General features: G+C 37.5%; 1 protein-coding gene across 4 annotated transcripts in view; it reads right to left on the reverse strand.

The window, feature by feature from the left end:
- SLCO6A1 (solute carrier organic anion transporter family member 6A1) overlaps positions 1-21,007 on the reverse strand; it is a 98,050-nt gene that overhangs the window by 14,667 nt on the left and 62,376 nt on the right. For 3 of the 4 annotated variants that reach the window (XM_051853954.2, XM_051853953.2, XM_002713955.4), the window contains 2 exons: positions 18,011-18,198; positions 1,084-1,148 (listed from right to left, as the gene is read on the reverse strand). In XM_051853954.2, coding sequence (XP_051709914.2) covers positions 1,084-1,148; positions 18,011-18,198 — 253 coding nt within the window. The remainder of the gene's footprint in view (positions 1-1,083; positions 1,149-18,010; positions 18,199-21,007) is intronic. The other variant, XR_007922659.2, reaches the window with a different exon arrangement.

Consider the following 21,007-nt stretch of genomic DNA (forward strand, 5'->3'; position numbering starts at 1 on the left):
CCTATACTACCTCTTCCGTTGCAAATATCTCCTTATCTGTCCAGCATTAATATATGCTTGAATTTTTCCCAGTTAAAATGCCTACTTTTAATCATACAAATTAATCTAGATGTAGCATGAATCCCTGATCTCCATTAGAACCATAGTTTGATTGTGTAAACATTTTTATTACATTCCTCTCAGTCTTCATAACAGTCCAATTTTTTTTTTTTTGATAGGCAGAGTTAGACAGTGAGAGAGAGAGACAGAGAGAAAGGTCTTCCTTTTTTTCCGTTGGTTCACCCCCCAAATGGCCGCTATAGCCGGCACGCTGCGCAGATCCGAAGCCAGGAGCCAGGTGCTTCCTCCTGGTCTCCCATGCAGGTACAGGGCCCAAGCACTTGGGCCATCCTCCACTGCCTTCCGGGGCCACAGCCAAGAGCTAGACTGTAAGAGGAGCAACTGGGACAGAATCCAGCAACCCAACCGGGACTAGAATCCGGAGTACCAGCACCGCAGGCAGAGGATTAGCCAAGTGAGCCATCACGCCGGCCCAATCTTATTTCTTTACCCAATCAGTACTTTTAACCAACTACTTGAATTACAGTTTCTAATATAAAGTGGATTTGGAATCCAGTTTCTGATATTTAAGAAAGCCAAAGAATAAAGTTCTCCTCCCCCCCAAGAAGAATCAATCGCTTCTGTTGAAGATGTAAATATTTGAAACATATTCAGTGTCTTCAGTGATAGGAAGGTTTAAAAGCACAATTCCAGGGTAGTGACTTCCTACATGAGAAAACAATGCAAAATATAGCTTTTGTTCTTAAACAAAGGTTTTGTATCAGTTTATCAAACCATTCTTAAGAGATGATAGACATACTGCAGATTAGATTGTCTCATACTATCAAATAAAATAATATGCATATTTTTAAGTTTGGATGGACATTACATTAGACATTCTCACTTTAACTATCTGCTAAGTTCTGCATAGAAATTCCTCCTTATTGTTCTGCATCATTTTATCATTTTTTAAATTCTAAATATATAGACACATCAAAAAAACAAATAATTTGATGTAATGAAAATATTGCCAAAAATGCATACCAAATATTCTCAAAACCGTATAACTCATTCCCAAGGCCAGAGAGCATAGTTTGTCAGGTACAACCCTGAAACAAAGTAATGACATCATCAGCACATCATTATTATTATCTATAAAGAATACACTGCTGGCTTCAAGGCTGAGTTTTTTTTTTTTTTCCCCTGTGCAACAGCTGTACTAAGAATATTTGGCCAGTTGACAGAGTTCAATCTGGCTCATTAACAGAATGAAATTCTTCTCAGTTCTCCGTATCCTTTCTTTTGCCAATCATTTCCAAAGATCTCCCTCTTTATGAAGAGAAAGGATATAATGGGCTGCACACTTGTCTTTCCTCATGACTTTCTTCACATCGTTGCTTTAGGTTTCCTTTGTCTTTGTGAAATGCACTCTGTACCTTTTTCTACCTTGCTCTCTGCCTCAGGAGACCAACCTGAAGGGACTATGACATTAAGTCTCATGCCTTCTCGTCTCAGCTTGGATCTACCAATCAAGTGCCCCGAGTGAGGGAGGACAGTGAGGCCAAGCTCCTCATTTTCAGACTCCCACCCACTACTGTCACCTCAGGTTGACTGGATTCTGTAGGCAAAGCTGTCCTTCCTACAAGTCTCCTGCTTTATGTCCCTTGTTACCTTGGGCTTGGGTATTCCAAGAGGTATTTCACTCTACCTCGGGATTCCTTACACTCTTCCCACATTTTGGTTATCTCCTTTTTTTCAATTCAACTCAAAGTGTCCCAATTTGGGATACCATTTATTTCATCTGGAACCTATGATGACTGCATTCATTATATAAAATAAATAAAAAAAACCTTCCCTGAAATAAACAGTGAAGATATCTGAAATTCCTACTGATAAAACTGGATGTTTATTTTAAAAGAAAAATATTGTATACAAGAACATATTAGAGCTTTAAAAAGTAAATTTAAAATTTTTACTATTTCAGGATATAAAAGAGTAAGAGCTATTTTTTAAACAAACTCCATGAATATCCTTTGTTTCCTTATATTATATTTTGAAAAACAAAATATGGTTTGGCCAATAGTTTCACCAAAATGAACCACTTGATAACAATGTAGCATACACACAGTATTTTGTGATATTTTATAAAAAATAAAATAATTTTACCTGTACATAACTGATAAAAATATTTTATTCTTTGAAAACTTGCTATTAGAGGACAATATAAACTAATGAATTATAAAGGACTAATTATACTTTAACAAACAATTAACATTTCTACTTGTAGAAATAATAATTTCTTTTTTTATTTAGTAAATATAAATTTCCAGTTTATGGATTACAATGGCTCCCCCCCCCATAACTTCCCTCCCACCTGAATCCCTCCCATCTCCCGCTTCCTCTCCCATTCCATTCACATCAAGATTCATCTTCAATTATCTTTATATACAGAAGATCAATTTAGTATATATTAAGTAAAGATTTCATCAGTTTGCACCCACACAGAAACACAAAGTGTAAAATACTGTTTCAGTACTAGTTATAGCATTACTTCACATTGGACAACACATTAAGGACAGAGATCCCACATGAGAAGTAAGTACACAGTGACTCCTGTTGTTGACTTAACAATTTGACACTCTTGTTTATGGCGTCAGTTATCTCCCCAGGATCTAGTCATGAGTTTCCAAGGCTATGGAAGCCTTTTGAGTTCACCGACTTTGATCTTATTCAGACAGGGTCATAGTCAAAGTAGAAGTTCTCTCCTCCCTTCAGAGAAAGGTACCTCCTTCTTTGATGGCCCTGTTCTTTCCACTGGGATCTCACTCGCAGAGATCTTTCATTTAGGTCTTCTTTTTTTTTTTTTTTTTTCGTTTTCCCAGAATGTCTTGGCTTTCCATGCCTAAAATACTCTCATGGGCTCTCAGCCAGATCCAAATACCTTAAGGGCTGATTCTGAGGCCAGAGTGCTATTTAGGACATCTGCCATTCTATGAGTTTGCTGTGTATTCCCATGTTGGATAGTTCTCTCCCTTTTTGATTCTATCAGCTAGTATTAGCAGACACTAGTCTTGTTTGTGTGATCCCTTTGAGTCTTAGACCTGTCAGTGTGATCAATTGTGAACTGAAATTGATCACTTGGACTAGTGAGATGGCATTGGTACATGCCACCTGGATGGGATTGTATTGGAATCCCCTGGCACGTTTCTAACTCCACCATTTGGGGCAAGTCCAATTAAGCATGTCCCAAATTGTACATCTCCTCCCTCTCATACCCACTCACATTTAACAGGGATCACTTTTCAGTTAAAATAATAATTTCTATTTAGTATTTCTACTATGAATCTTAAGTTCTCTTCAATTAGGACACAAATGAGATTAATTTTTTTCCTCAAAAATTTTTGTAGATAGGCCACTGCTATGGGCTTCCCCTCCAACATAAAATGACTTATCAGGAGCCTGCACTGTAGTGTAGAACATTAAGCCTCCACCTGCAGTACTGGCATCCCCATATTGCATCAGTTCAAGTCCCAGGTACTCCACTTCTGATCCAGCTGCCTGCTAATGGCTGCAAAAGCAGCAGAAAATGGCTAAGGTCCTTGGGCCCCTGCACCTATGTGGGAGACCCAGATGAAGCTCCTGGACCCTGGCTTCAGCCTGGCCCAGCCCCAGTCATTGTGATCATTTGGAGAGTGAACCAGCAGATGGAAGATTTTTTTCTCTCTCTCTGTATTTCTGCATTTCAATTTTTTTTTTTTAAAGTGACTTATCAGTATGTAAACTGCTGATTCATTTGGGGGCATTTTCTCTTATAAATTTTTCATTCACCAGCTTTATACTCAAGTTTCATGATAGTTTTTTTTTATGGAGGAAATAATTTTTTTTATGCTTTTCTATTTGAGAGAGAGAGAGAGAGAGAGAGAGAGAAATCCCATCTGCTGATTCACTCCCCATGCCTGCAACAGCCAACATAAGGAGCCAGGAACTCTGTAGTTTTTCCACGGAGAAGGTAGAGAATTGATTATTTGAGCTATCACCTACTGCATCCCAGAGTGCACAAAAGCAGGAAGCTTGATTCAGCAGTGGAGCTGGGACTTGAACTCAGGCACTCCAATATGCTATGCAGATGTCCCAAAGGGCATCTTAGTCACTAGATTAAATACCTACTCGTCATGATACATTTGATATTTATTCTCGCTTCAAATTTAGCAGAATTCATGTTGCTCTGATAGGGATTCATTTCAAACCGATGTCTTATCCTTCTTAGTGCCTCAAATTCCTATTTAGTCAGGTTGTAACAAGTTCTGTGAATTTATTTTGATGCAAAAATATTTAAAGTCTGTGCATAGCTTTCCCATGTAATACAAGGGTAGCTGAAGAAGTTCATTAAAAAAAGGAAATTAAAAATATCTTTTTTTTTTGACAGGCAGAATGGACAGTGAGACAGAGAGACAGAGTGAAAGGTCTTCCTTTTCCGTTGGTTCACCCCACAATGGCCGCTATGCCCGGTGCTCTGCAACCAGCGCACTGCGCTGATCTGAAGCCAGGCGCCAGGTGCTTCTCCTGGTCTCCCATGCAGGTGCAGGGCCCAAGGACTTGGGCCATCCTCCACTGCCCTCCCCAGCCACAGCAGAGAGCTGGCCTGGAAGAGGGGCAACCGGGACAGAATCCGGCACCCTGACCGGGACTAGAACCCGGGGTGCCAGCGCCACAGGCGGAAGATTAGCCTATTGAGCTGCGGCACTGGCCCTAGAAGTATCTTTTTTATTATGGTACAACAAAAAGACTTTGGAAAGCCATGCCGTTTTCTCCTAATGTGCATTTTTCACAGTCTTTCTGAAGACTACTCACACCCATTTTTCATGTACTTGGAGAAGACTCCATATATGATACCGGTGCTCTCTGAAGCAGATATAGAACTGACAATTATTATGAAGTATAATCATTAAGAAGTACGTATATACATCAGTTTGAATTCAACGTTGTAATCAATAAACAAAACAAGATGGAAAGATTAGTAATAACAAGGTTGTTCCAAAATAGTTAAGTGTGCAGTACTAAAATAAATAATAATAAATGTTTACAAAACACAAAATTATTAACCAATAAAGTGAATATGTGTTTAAAAATTTAGTCTAATGAGTAAGCTATACCAAGCTGATTTAAGAATTTCATAGAGTGGGGCCGGCGCTATGGTGCAGTGGGTTAAAGCCCTGGCCTGAAGCGCCAGCATCCCATATGGGTGCCAGTTCTAGTCCCAGCTGCTCCTCTTCCAATCCAACTCTCTGCTATTGCCTGGGATAGCAGTAGAGGAAGGCCCAGGTCCTTGGGCCTCTGCACTCGCGTGGGAGACCTGGAAGAAATTCCTGGCTCCCGGCTTCGGATCGGCGCAGCTCCGGCCATTACAGCCATCTGGGGAGTAAACCAACTGATGGAAGACCTCTCTCTCTCTCTCCTCTCTCTGTGTAACTCTGACTTTCAAACATAAAATAAATCTTTATTAAAAAAGACTTTCATAGAGCAATAACACGTGAAATTTTTCTTAAGGTGTCAGTTTATTTCACTCAACATGATGTCCTGCATTTGCAACCAATTTAATGCAATTGATAGAATTTCATTCTTTTTTATGGCCAAATAATATTCCATTATCTCTCTATCTGTATATAAGCCATTTTCTTTTTAAAATTTTGCATTTTTAGACAATTCTACCACATACACTTCAGATGTGGACAGTATATACAGATACGCACACATAATCTATTTTTTTGAAAATGGATATTAATATTATTTGGGAGTTAAATATTTTTAGAAAGTCAAAAAGGAAAAAATGTCTGAATGTATCAGTTTTGCTGCAAATTCAGTGTTTTGTCAAATGTTTTAAATATTTGTCAAGCAAACTGTTAAGAATTATATACCACTATGGTCTTAATGATCTGTGACTATTTTAAAATTTACTGTAGGTGAGTGAAGTTCAGTATTTTATTTTTAATTCATGTTGTTTACAGTCCTTGCCTGTATTCCTGTTTAACTATGATCTTTTTACTCTTTATTTGTTGAAATTTTTTTTCTGGAGGATTAAACCTTTGACTACAGTGTAAATTAATAATCTATTACCTAAAAAATAAATACATTTTTAAGTTGAAAAGAACCTTCAGTTACAAAAAATGTTAGTACTCTTCCTAAACATAAAAGAAAGCTTCCGTGGTTTCTTATTTGACCTCTACATTTGTATTTTTAGTCCATATCATTGTTATTTAGTCAGATAGGTATCTAGCACAAAATCTGTTCTTTCCCTACTGAAAAGAAATAGAACCATCATCCTTGCCCAACCTGAAATGATTCATTCCCATTTCATTATTGTCCTAAGATCATTTTCCTCATTTATCACAATCAATCAGTAACCCAATAACATGATTTAAAAGGTATGTTTTCTTGCATCTCTCTCTGCTTTTCTTCATCTCTCTTTCCACTGGCCTATTACAAGCCAATATTTTCTGCCTGATAAAATGAAGCAACTGTCTGATTCATCTTCTAACAACCATCCTTAACTCCTCTGTCCCTTCTTAAAGAGCCAGAGTGTGGGCTGACACTGCGGCTCACTAGGCTACTCTTCCACCTGCAGCACTGGCACCCCGGGTTCTAGTCCTGGTCGGGGTGCCGGATTCTGTCCTGGTTGCGCCTCTTCCAGGCCAGCTCTCTGCTTTGGCCGGAGAGGGCAGTGGAGGATGGCCCAAGTGCTTGGGCCCTGCACCCCATGGGAGACCAGGAGAAGCACCTGGCTCCTGGCTTCGGATCAGCGTGGTGCGCCGGCCGCAGTGGCCATTGGAAGGTGAACCAACAGCAAAGGAAGACCTTTCTTTCTCTCACTGTCCACTCTGCCTGTCAAAAATCTGATGTGGGATCTGTCCTTAATGTGTTGTCCAATGTGAAGTAATGCTATAACTAGTACTGATTTTACACTTTGTGTTTCTGTGTGGATGCAAACTGAAGAAATCTTTACTTAATATATACTGAATCGATCTTCTGTATATGAAGATAATTGAAAATGAATCTTGATGTGAATGGAATGGGAGAGGGAGTGGGAGATTGGAGGGGTGCGAATGGGAGGGAAATTATGGGGGGGAAAGCCAATGTAATCCATAAACTATACTTTGGAAAATTATATTTACTAAATAAAAAAAGGAAAAAAAGAAAAAAAAAAAGCCAAAGTGGCTTTTGAAATTCTGATTGTTTAACTGTCTCACACTGGGATCCTTTCATGTCTTCCCATTGTTCTAAGGATAGTATCTACAACTGCAAACGTACCAACAATAGGCATCTTGGTGTGGGGTCAGTCAGTCTCACTCCAGGCTGACACAGTCCACCCCCCGCCCCCAACCTCCTTGTTCACTGCATCCTATAATATAGATCACTATAAAGCTACTTCTCCCATTAAAGTCTTGGCATATGTTATTCTGGATGTGAAAAATGCTCAAATATCATCACTCAGCCTTAGCCCAAATATCATTTCTTCAGGAATACCCTCCCTGAATATGTTAGTATTGCAATCAAATGTATACTATTGAAATTCCATTTTTTTTTCCTGACTACCTTGTTGCCTTCTAATGTCAGCGAGTGGATCTGGTAACTTTTGTTCCTCTTTTATTCACTTTTTTCCCCCTGAAAATGATGATGCACCTCCCTACATGAAACTAAAATCATTATCACATTACAGGAGAATTATGTAAAAATAATGAGGGATGGAAGGAAAAAATGAGGCCTGATTGTTCTTAATGAAAACCTTGATGGATACAAATGAATCATGAGTCCTTTTTGTTTAGATTTAAGCCTCATACAACCTCAGATTTCAGAAAATTTCTCAAAAGATAAAAATTTTGTATTTCTTAGCCACATGAATCACCAAAAATCATGACAGATTGTCAACGTCGATCCCATGTCAAATACCTTTAGAACTGGAAAATACTCACCACTTTCTGCACTTCCTCGAGTTTTAATCTCTCTAGTCCTTGGCCTCTTTCTGACGTTACTCACTTAACTCAGCTTTTCTAGTATCTTCTGTAGAAGCATTCACCTTCTGCAGACTGCTTCATTCTACCCCACTTCTGCAGTCAGTCTCATCACTTATTTGATAACAGTTTTGTAAGTTATGTCTTTGGCTTTGACTTTTACTGGCTGTTTGAAAACTAAGATATATCGGTTGTATTTGTAATGGAATTACATGCTTTTGGAAAGCAAAACAGTATAAAGGGGGCCCACTTGGGAAACTTCCTTGCTTATATCCCTGAGCTCATGTACTACCAATTCTACCTCACCTCTTCTAGAAAGTGTTTATACCTACAGTGCTTCTTTATGAAAATATGAGTAATTGTAAATAAATTTCTCCATATTCTCTTTCTTTACAGAGGGTAACATACTATATTCACTCCACTATAATTTAATATATTCACATAGTAATGTTTTCTTAAAATCCCTTCCTGGGCCTGGCATTGTGGCACAGCAGATTAAGCCTACACCAGCAACACCAGAATCCCATGTGAGTGCTGATTCATGTCCTGGCTGGTCCACATCCGATTCAGCTCCCTGTTTATGCACCTAGGAAAGCAGTGGAAGATGATCCAAGTACTTAGGACCCTGCCACCCACCTAGGAGACCCGGATGGAGATCCAGGTCCTGGTCTCAGCCTCCAATCACGAATGTCACAGCCATTTGGAGAGTGACCCAGCAGATGGAAGATATTCCCTCTCTCGGTCTTTCCCACCTGCCTCCCCACTCCCTTTCTCTCTTCCTCTCTCTTTCTGTAACTCTGAATTTCAAATAAATACAGTAATTCTTCATGAATCCCTTCTTATCTGACTATTCAAACCCTCCCTGCTCAGTTGCTTGTTATTGCATTGTTCAATTGCGAATATTTATTCAATGAGTCTCTAGTTCCTTCTCATTTAGACTTTGTCCCTAGTGTTTTGATTATCTGTATCACATAAGAAATTATGTAAATTTATCTGTTTGAAGAATGTCTGCGATAAAGATTACATGAAGAACAAGAGTTGGCATAAAGGGTAGAAACATTCGTAATTTTGTTAGTGTTGACATCTGTTTATAGGGTTTATACTGTGTTGTTTTCTCTCGAAAATACATGAGAGTACTTTTTACTACAGTCTCATACAGAGACTAATTTACCAAAGTTTTATTCCTGTCAACTACTATAAGAATATAAGAAAACATTTAAATACATTAAAATTTTAATTTCTATTTCCCCTGTTGTGGAATTGACTGAACATTGCTTCACATTTCTATTTATGTTTTGTTTTCTTTGATGCTTGCCCACTTCTCTACTTGATCATTAATCTCAATAGTGTTTTGTATAATAAATCTATTAAATATTTTATAGGATATTAATTACAAATAATGTTTCTTGACTTCTGATTTTGCTAATTATTTTTTAATTTTTTGAAGATTTGTTTTTATTTGGAAGACAGTGACAAACAGAGAGAGGGAGAGACACACACACAGAGAAAGAGAAAAAGCTTGAGATTTTCCACCCACTGGTTCACTATTCATTTATGCCCAAAATAGTAAAGTCTGGGTCAAACAGAAACCAGAAACCAGGAATTCTAACTGGATCTCCCACAGAGAGGGCAGAAACCCAAGTATTTGTATCATCATCTGCTCTCTCCTGAGAGCATCAATAAGAAGCTGAGTAGTGAGTGTGGAATAGCTGAGACTCAAACCAGCACTCTAATATGGGATGCAGTATCCCAAGTGGTGGCTTCACCTGCTGTGCTAAAACTGTCCCTAAATGTGTCAGTATTTCCTCACAATTTCTAAACTTTAGGTTAAGTTACAAATAATCAATTTTAAAAGATAATATGGAAATGTGCTAGTAGCTTCTTCTGGTGCTATGGTTTGGATATTAGTCTGGGTGTCCATCAATTGTCCATGTGTTAAAAGCTTGGTCCTCATGTTTTGGTAACAAGGGAGTGGAAACTTAATACAAATATGTTGTTTGGAGGTGAGACCTTTGGGAGGTGATTGGATTTCCATTAGGTCATTATGTTGAGACCCATGGTCAAATCCTGATGGCTTTAAAACAGAGCCACCATGTGATGCTCTGTGCTACCCAGAAATGCTGCTGGCATCTCCAGTGGCAGAACCAATGTAATCTGTCTGATCTTGGACTGTGAACCTCCAAAACTGTGAGATGTTTCATTGTAGTAACTGAAAGCTGACTAAAACATCTAGTATTTGCATTTTTAATTTTTTTTTTTACTTTTCAACCTTTGTTATATTTGATTTTCCTAGTGTATTATATAAGTTCTGGATATAATTTCCTCCTAATCTATCCAATTACATCCAAATCATTTTCCAAAATACTGCATTTCTCCTGCACTTATTTAAGATTTTACTTTCATTATATAATACATTCTAATGTGATTAGGATATGTTTCTAGACTTATAGTCAGTCTATTAATAAGTGATTACTGTATTTTTAACTATTATGATTTTATAGTGCATTTTAGCTTATGAAGCTAAGCCTCCACTATTTTGCTTCTTTGTTTCATCTTCTCAAGCAAAAGTAGCTTGAGAATAGCAGAAGAAATTATGGAATCAGTCTGTGTAGTTTAACACTTTTATTGGTATTTTCACTATCATACTTAAATCATTGATTAGGGAGAATTTATATATTTGTAGTGTTAGGTGTTCTGATCAAATAATACAGGATATGTCTTTCCAGTTTGTTTAAGTCCATCTGTATTTGTAACTTTGGTTGTGTGAATATATGTGTGTGTGTGTGTGTGTGTATGTGTGTTTTATTTCTTACTTTTATTTCACAAGAACTATATAGTCGTGCAAGTACAATGTATCTATGTACCTTCACTCAGTTTCACCCATCTTATATAAATATAAATATATAATTTAGAACTACATATATATACATGTGTGTGCATGTGAGTGTATATGAGATATCTTATATAACTATAACATAGTATCATAACCAGGAAATTGAAATGGGGAGCATTACTGTGAACTATAGACTTTATAATATTTTCATTTGTCATTTTTAAAAAAAACTTTAAAATTAAATTATTTTTGTGTGTCATTCTGTGCAACATTATTCTGTGCATAAATTTGTACAACTAGCATCATACACAAGATACAGAATGTTCTATTTTGTAAAAGAACATCCAATACTACCTAGTTGAAATCACCACTACAATCCCTCAACCTAACTTTGTCCCATGACAACCAATAATCTAGTCCCTCTCTGTATAGGGTGCCTTCAGGAGCAGTCTTACTCATGAGGGCTTCACATATTTCTGGTTAAATTGATATGTAGGTGTTTCTCTTTGTTGCCTCATCTGCTCCCCCTTAATTTTTTCCATTTTTAGGGAGCTACTCTCTGTCATTTTGTTATCTGATATGGAAATAAACTAAAAAGCCTATTTATTTTATGCATTTTCCATACCCTGCTACCTACTGAATTCTTACCTACAGGTGATAGGCATTATTTCCAATACAACGTAGAAAGGAGTGGTAATATTAGCCTTGGAAGTTTTGCGGTAAAGGAAGGACATAACAATTGGAGTCAAATCTCACCCAGAGTGAAGGGTCCTGGGTTTCACTCTACTGTCAGTCAGGATCCCTTGAAAGACTACACCAAAGGTTAAAGGGTAAGTAGGAAACTGAAAACATCTTTTAAAGACCTTAGCCTATCCTCAAATTAGCTTAATTCTTGATTGAGATGCAAGGAATTATCCCTGTCAAGATATCTGAAAAAAAGTACAGTAATAAAACCTTTTGGAATTATATAATGGCCAATGCCTTTTTTCTTTTCTTTCTTCCTTTTCTTTTGTTTTCTTTCTTTTTTTTTTTTTTAAAGCAAAGAAAGATTTAAGTCAGAAACCTCCTGCTGCAGTAGCCAGGCAGGGAGTTCCAAGAGGGAAAGACCTTCTCTATTATTTTATATATACAAAATCCCATATGTGATTTTTTTTTTTGTTTAATTTAAAAGACAAGACTAAGAGACAAAGGGGAGACAAAGAAAAAGTGATCTGTCATCTACTCATTAACTCCTCCAAATGGCTGCAACAGCCAGGCATGAACAAAGCCAAAGCCAGAAACCAAGAAACGATCCTGGTTTCTCAGTAGGTGGTAGGAGCCAAAGGACTTGTGCTATCTTCTGCTGCCTTCCCAGGCACATTAGTAGGAAGCCAGATCAGAAGCAGAATAGTTGGGACTCATGGGATAACTGTAAACCACTGTGACACAATGCCAGCTCTATTAGGATCTCTATCTTTTTTTGTTTGTCTATTTGTTTGTCTCTTTTCCTATCTTACCAGTATTAAGATTTCATCATTTCAAAATATCTTCTTTTTTAAAAAAAATTATTTTATTTATTTGAAGGGCAGAGTTATAGAGGGAGAGAGAGAGAGACAGAGAAAGAGGGAGAGAGAATCTTCCACCTGCTGGTTCACTCCCCAAATGGCTGTAATGGACAGGGCTGAACCAGGCCAAAGCCAGGAGCCAGGAGCTTCATCCAGGTCTCTCACATGGGTGCGGAGGTCCAAGGACTTAGGCCATCTTCCACTGCATTCCCAGACACATTAGTAGAGAGCTGGATTTGAAGTAGAGCAGCCAGGAATCGACCCAGCACCCATATGGGATGCCAGAATTACAGGTTTAACCCATTACATTACAACCCTGGTCCTCCAAATAATTTCTTATAACCAAAGAGAAGTTTTTGGTAAGCCTGGTGGTAACCACAAAGCAAACACTTATATAATATATCTACCTACCAAAAATAATAAGCAAGAAATCAAGGTATACTACGAAAGAAAAATCACTTAACCACAAATGAAGATTTGAGTTGAATGAAGAAGAAAGAAAAGAATTATAATGAAAACATAAAATGAGTATCAAAATGACAGTAATAGACCTTGGTTTTCAATAATTAATTATGATGGCTGGCACCTCAGCTCAATAAGCTAATCCTCTGCCTTGCAGCGCCAGCACACCGGGTTCTAGTCCTGGTCGGGGTGCCGGATTCTGTCCCGGTTGCCCCTCTTCCAGGCCAGCTCTCTGCTGTGGCCCAGGAGTGCAGTGGAGGATGGCCCAAGTCCTTGGGCCCTGCACCCCATGGGAGACCAGGAGAACCACCTGGCTCTTGGCTTCGGATCAGCACAGTGTGCAGGCCACAGCGCGCTGACCGTGGCAGCCATTGTGGATGAACCAACAGAAAAGGAAGACCTTTCTCTCTGTCTCTCTCTCTCACAGTCCACTCTGCCTGTCAAAAAAAAAAAAAAAAAAAAAAAAAGGAAAGGAAAGAAAGAAAAAGAAAAAGAAAAAAAGAAAAAAAAGAATTAATTATCAGTGGACTAAATTTTCCAACTAAAGACATGGAATGATCTGATGTATTTTTAAAAAAGAAAAACAGGAACCAATTTTTTGCTGCTTCCAAGAAACTCATTTCTATCCTAAGGCTACCTATAGACTGAAAGTGAGAAAATGGAGGGAGAAGTATGGTAGAGTAGCCATACTTCTCCCAAACAAAATAGACTTTAAATCTATATCAAAAGTGGTTTAAAAATAAAAGGAAGAACATTATTTAATGAACAAACAAAAGGATTCAATCTAGTCTGATGAAATAACAATTATAAATATATATACACCAAATATCAAAGCAACCAAATAAATAAAATATTATAGACCTAAAGGGAGAAATGGACTCTATTACAAGGGTACTAGGAGACTTCAACACCACACTTTCCAAAATGGACAGGTCATCCAGGCAGAAAATCAACAAAGAAACAATTCATTTGCTCACTGGAGTACTCAGACCTAAAGGACGCTTATAGAGCATTTGATACAATCGCTGCAGAATACACATTCTTCTCAACAGCATGTAAAACATTCTCCAGAACAGATCATACATAAGTCACAAAGCAAGTCTTAACAAATTTGGACAGAAATAATTTTGAACATCTTTCCTGAATTCAATGCAACAAAACTAGAAATCAATAACAAGAAAACTTTAGAAACTACATAAATTTGTGAAAATTAAAAAAAAATTACTCCTGAATGAACAATGTATCAAATAAGCAATCATAGAAGAAAATTGAAAAGTTCTTGAAATGAGTGAAAATTGAAACACTTCATAGTAAAAGCTATGAGATACAGCAAAAGCAGTACTATGAGGGACATTTACAGCAATCCATGCCTGTATCAAAAAAACCAAAAGATACTTAGCATCAGTGCAAACTCCAGGACCAGATGACATCACTGCTGAATTCTATCAAACATTTAAAGTAGAATTAACATCAATCTTTCCTCAATTATTTCAAAAATAAAACAGGATGGAATTCTAAATTCATTCTATGTGGTCAATATATACACTGGTCAAACCATCCAAGGACCAAACAAAAAGAAGAAAGCTACATATCAATTTCTTTGATAAACACAGATGCAAAAATCTTTAGTAAAATTGAGACATATTAAATCCAATAGTATATTACAGAGATGTTTCACCATGATCAAGTGAAATTCACTCCAGGGATACAAGAATGGTTCAGTGTACACAAATCAATAAATGTGATATATCTTATCAACATAATGAAGGAAAAAATCATATCACCTCAATAGATGCAGAAAAAGAATTTGATAAAATTCAACCTCCTTTTATGAAAATTCTGAACAAGTTATGTAACGAAGAAATATATCTCAAAACTAAAGACTATATATAAGAAGTCAAGTCAGGCTAATAACTACTTGATAAGGAAAAGTTAAAAACTTTTCCCCTAAGATCTATCTAGAAAAAGTCAAGGATGTCTACTTTCTCCACTTTTATTCAACATTATATTAGAAGTCCTAACCAGAGCAATTAGCAAGGCAAAGAAAAAAAAGACATCCAGATTGGAAAGGAATAAGTCAAATTGTCACTGATTTTAGATGACAAGATCTGATATAGAGTGAAACCCAAAGACCTCATCAAAATGCTATTAGAACTAATAAACTAATTGAACAAAGTTTCAGGATACAAAGTCAACATTCAAATATAAGTAGCAGTTAAGAAATCATAAGAAATGCATAAGAAATCAAGAAAACAATATTATTTCTAACTTTTACAAAAAAATGGGAATAAACTTCACTCAAATGGTGAACATTTTCTACAGTGAAACTAAATCACTGACGAAGGAAGTTGAAGAGGACACAAAGAAGTGGAAAAACATCTGTGTCCATGGATTTGAAGAATCAATATCATTAAAATTGCATACTAGTCACATTGATTTAAAGATTCAATGCAACTTCTATCAAATTTCAATGACATTTTTCACAGAACTAGAAAAATTACCTCTAACATTTGAATGGAACCTCAAAAGATCATGATAGCCAAACCAATTTTAAGAAAAAGAACAAAGCAAGGAGGCATTATAAAACCTAGCTTTAGGGCCAGCTCCGCGGCTCAACAGGCTAATCCTCCACCTAGCGGCGCTGGCACACCGGGTTCTAGTCCCGGTCGGGGCGCCGGATTCTGTCCCGGTTGCCCCTCTTCCAGGTCAGCTCTCTGCTATGGCCTGGGAGTGCAGTGGAGGATGGCCCAAGTGCTTGTGCCCTGCACCCCATGGGAGATGGCTCCTGCCTTCGGATCAGCGTAGTGCACCGGCCGCAGCGCGCCGGCCGCGGTGGCCATTGGAGGGTAAACCAACAGCAAAGGAAGACCTTTCTCTCTGTCTCTCGTCTCTCTCTCTCACTGTCCACTCTGCCTGTCAAAAAAAAAAAAAAAAAGAAAGAAAGAAAGAAAAAAAAAAACCTAGCTTTAAATATGTCACAAAACTACAGTAGTTAAAACAATATAGAGTATATTAAAACAATATAGTATTGTCATAAAAACAGGTCCACAGATTGATGAACAGTATAAAACCCCAGAAGTAAATTCACACATTTCGAGCCGACTAACGGATCTTAGACAAAGTTAAGAACAACAATAGTCTTTTGAATCAATGACGCTGGGAAAATTGGATACCCACAAGCATAAAGGTAAAACTAAACACCCTTCCCCACCAACACACACACTATGAACAAAAATCAGTTCAGAATGGTTTAAAGACTTGAATGTAAGGACAGGGACTTTGAAACTACTAGGAAAAAAATCATAAGGGAAACACTTCAGGACATTAATGGGCAAGGATTATTCCCCCAACAGTGCAGGAAACAAAAGCCAAAATAGACCAATGGACTTTCATCAAACTAAGCTTTTGCACAACAAAGAAGTAATCAATACAGTGAAAAACAACCAAAAATTGCAGAATATCTGCAAGTTTTACATCTGTTAATACACAGAATTTATAAGGAATTCAAGCAACTAAATAGCAGATATGTGTGTATATGCTGTCCATTTGCACACATGTGTACATAATTCAATTTAAAACGGGCAGACATTTCTCAAAAGAAGACATACAAATGGCCAACAGCTACATGAAAAATGCTCAGCATCTCTTCACAAGGGAAGTGCAAATGAAAATTGCAGTAACACCTCACTCCAGTTAGATTTGCTATTATCAAAAGGACAAGTTATATCAAATGTTACTTTGTTTGACAGCTTTGCAAAGGTCCTAGCACACATGCACAGACTGCTGGAATTTCCACAATTTTTGGAAATCAGGGTGGTGGACAGACTGCAGTAGGTTACCGTTACTCAGTGTTGACCAGAGATGAAAACTGAACACAAATAATTGTACCACAGATGGGATATGATTCAGTAATGTGAGACAGAGAGCTGCCAGAGGTTGCATGCAGTTGTAAATCCTTTTTTTAAGTAAAAACTTCAAAAGTAGTGTCACCTTTTAAGAAACAAAACACTACAATTCCATAAAGTAATTTTTAAAAATATATCAAGTGTTGGTGAGGGTGTGGAGAAAAGGGAGCCCCTGTACATTGTTGGCAGGAGTGTAGATTAGTACAGACACTGCTTATAACAGTGTGGAGGTTACTCAAAACATTAAAACTAAAACTATCGTATGATCCAGGATTCTCACTACTAGGTGCATATCTAACAGAAGCGGAATTAGTCTGTAAACGAGATGTCTACACTCACTGCCATCTTTATTGTACCTCACTCACAAAGATCAAGAAATGTAACAAGTTTCCATTCATGGATGAACATACAAAGCAAATGTGGTATATACACGCAACTGAATACTACTCAACCGTGAAACTTGCCACTTGCAACAACATGGATGGAACTGGATGCTCAAATGTTAAGTGAAATATGCCAAACACAAAAAGATGATTATCACATAATCTAACTCATGTGGAGCCTTTCAAAAAGGTGATCTCATAGAAGCTAAAAATGCAGTGATGGTTGCCATAGGCCGGGGAGGGAAGATGAGAGTGTATGAGTAAAGGTTGATTAATAGGCATGCTGTTAATTAAAATTCAGTTCTTCCTCCACTAGCTACGTCTAACTTGCTTAGTAGCCACATGATCCTGGTGGCTTACTTGTTAAGACATTTCCTTTACTCCTATTCAAATAGGATATTTAGAAGTAAATAGTCAATAAATAGCTAAAGTTAATGAATCAACCAATAATTATACCTGTATAATTAAATTTTCTATGTTTATAAATATTTTGTGTGTCAAATTAAGTAAATCCATTTAGTTTTAGGTTAAACAGAATATGATGTCTAAATCTTTTAGACAAATAAGTTAGCTGAAAGAGAATATTAAACATATGCATGATTTTGATATGTAAAAATTTCCCACATATTTGAATTTCCCATGTATGGTAAATTGGCTTAAATAACCAAAACTAAATGTGATGTCTACACACTTTATGAAACTATTTACATAAAGTTCAAAGAGCAAAAACTATATACATACGTGTGTAGTAATTTTTACCTCTGAATATTCTAAAATATTCCTAAAATTATTTTCTTATGTATTAAAAGCATAATGATTATGTATAATTTATACATACCGGAAGATGCACAGGGTTCCTGGTATACCAGAAAACCCAGAAAATATAATTGAAGAAAGCAACAATGCAATGAACAAAGGTAATTTATGGCAGTTTGCATCACATTTCCCAAGTCTGGCATCAACAATATCCCCATCCTGATCTGGGCCTGTTAATCCCTTATGAATGCAAGAACAATTGTAGTATGTCTATGAGAATTGAAGACAGGAAACAATGTTTCAGAAGTATAGTCATTAGACAAAAACTTTTATTGTCACAAAATAAAAATTAAATCAGTAACTACAGAGTGATCCAGACAATTTCATTAATGTATTTCCTTACATTAAATCCCCCTTTCACTATTTAGGAATTAAATATTAATGATATAATCCAAGGTATTTTACCTTACCTAGAATCATTATTTTTGGTGTTTTGTGTTTGTGTGGGGGTAGTGTGGGGGAGGTGGGTGTATAAATAGGTACTTAGGAAAAGTTCTGTTGATTTCACAAATTTTCCTGAAAGATTTATATTCACTTTTTTTTTTTTTTGACAGGCAGAGTGGACAGTGAGAGAGAGAGATGAGAGACAGAGAGAAAGGTCTTCCTTTTGCCGTTGGTTCACCCTCCAATGGCTGCCACGGCCGGCGCACTGCGGCTGGCGCACTGCGCTGATCCGATGGCAGGAGCCAGGTACTTATCCTGGTCTCCCATGGGGTGCAGGGCCCAAGCACTTGGGCCATCCTCCACTGCACTCCCTGGCCACAGCAGAGGGCTGGCCTGGAAGAGGGGCAACCAGGACAGAATCCGGCGCCCCGACCGGGACTAGAACCTGGTGTGCCGGCGCCGTAAGGCAGAGGATTAGCCTAGTGAGCCATGTATTCACTTTCATAAATAATTATTGAACAACTATATAAATTTTGAACTTCTAAGAAGAGTGTAATGAATAAAATTAATTTCAACTGTGACAAAATCTGGACAGTTAACTGAATATGATGGGTTTGAGACTATGCTAAAAAGATAAGATTTTATTTTACATGTCATACTGTTGCAGAAGACATAGCTCTTGGGGCTGGCAGTACTTTCAGGGACACATACAAATATTTTAAGTGTCAAAAGCAATCAAAGATAATGAGTATCTAATCATAAATCTAGCCTAAATCATATTTCTTTTTATACAATGCACTTCTGAACAATGCCATTTATTGTTTAGAATTACTTTTTTTAAGAAGAAAGAGTAACACAAAGGCAACAGAATATAGTACCAATGAAAGTTATAATGTGGTCCTTCATACAGAAGCCATGAAAATTTGTAGTTACTGTTTCAAGGCTGATAATTCAGGGGAGACAAGCCAGGGATTTATTTGGAGAAGACTAAGCATAGTTTGGAGATTCAGTAATTATTAATATGTTAATCTATTGAAATAATTCTAAATTTCAGAAAAGGAGGGGGACAAAGACAAGAAGGAAGGGGAGGAAGAATATCAGTAGTAACAACAGAAACACAGAACTAGATGGCAAGTCAAGGAATAAGAGGAATAGAAAATGGCTTCAACCTGAGAAATTCAATATGCCAGTTGGGTTGAGGAAGTTGCTATGGGATAGCTGCAAATGTTGAATAATAGAAATACCCAAACGTCTCAGTTGCAACTGATTTATTCCACCAAACTTATTGACCACTTATGTGGCAAACATCATTCTAGATATTGAAAAAACATAGTAAATTATATAAGAGACAGCACTGATGCATATAGAAAACTCTTTGTAAAGGGAGACTAGCAATTAAAAAAGAAATCAAATAACATAATGCAACATACCCATGCAAGTACTATGGAGAAATAAAACAAAGCAGGGGAAAAGTAAAGGCAATATTGGTTGTTAGCACATTCAGGAATTGTCTGGATGATTAAGTTGTACTTGAGCCATGATCTGAATATATTAAAGAAGTGAGTCACATGGCTATCTAGAAGAAATGTCTTTCAGAATGGCATGGCCTGGAGTGCAATGAACATGAAGGAAACTAAGAGGAAATATATTCAAGATGGTAGAGGAAATGTAAATTATACAGACCTCGATTGATAACAATCAAATCAATTCAAGAATCTTGGATTTTATTCTTAGCGATGAGAAGCCATTGGAAGGATGTAAGTGTAAATGACTTATATATTAAGAGATGGCCCAGGCTGCTTTGTAAGCTACTGGACTACAAAGTGAAGGATAAAGGCAGAGAAAACAATTAAAAAGCAATTAAATGTGCAAGACAACAGAGCTGGGTACCAAAGAACATATGAAAAAAATAATGAAGATGGTCAGTTTTACCATTTATTCTGAAAGTAGATTTGAAAGGATTTATGAAGGGGTCCTAGACTGGGAGTAGTTATCAGCAACAGAAAGTCATATGGGGAGGACCTCCCCGAGAGACTAAGACCTTCAGCCAAACTTGCGAAGCAGTTAAGAAGTAAAACACCGTGAATTCACTCCTCCGTTTCTGTATTTCTGAATACCAGTGAGGACTCATTCTTGTCATCCAATCAGAATTCAGAAGGCAAAGAAGTCCTCATCCTATCATTCATTCTACGAGGACAATGAAAGGGGTAGAAAGGATGAAAAAGTGCATCTGGAGGTCAGACAAATGATACCCAGCTCAGCAGATGATTTCAGGCCCAGAATCCAGGGTAACTAAAGGGAGAAGTGGAAATATGAAGATTTATCAAGTAGATATGAAGCTGTGGAAGGGTTAAAGAACTGAGGAGCTGAATGAGCTGTCCGTGGTTTGGCCGGCGCCACAGCTCAATAAGCTAATCCTCTGCCTGTGGAGCCGGCACACCGGGTTCTAGTCCTGGTCGGGGCACCGGTTCTGTCCTGGTTGCTCCTCTTCCTGTCCAGCTCTCTGCTATGGCCTGGGAAGGCAGTGGAGGATGTCCCAAGTCCCTGGGCCCTGCACCTGCATGGGAGACCAGGAGGCGCGCCGGCCACGGTGGCCATTGGAGGGTGAACCAACGGAAAAGGAAGACCTTTTTCT

The sequence above is a fragment of the Oryctolagus cuniculus genome, chromosome 14, assembly GCF_964237555.1.
Source record: "Oryctolagus cuniculus chromosome 14, mOryCun1.1, whole genome shotgun sequence".
Taxonomy (NCBI): Eukaryota; Metazoa; Chordata; class Mammalia; order Lagomorpha; family Leporidae; genus Oryctolagus; species Oryctolagus cuniculus.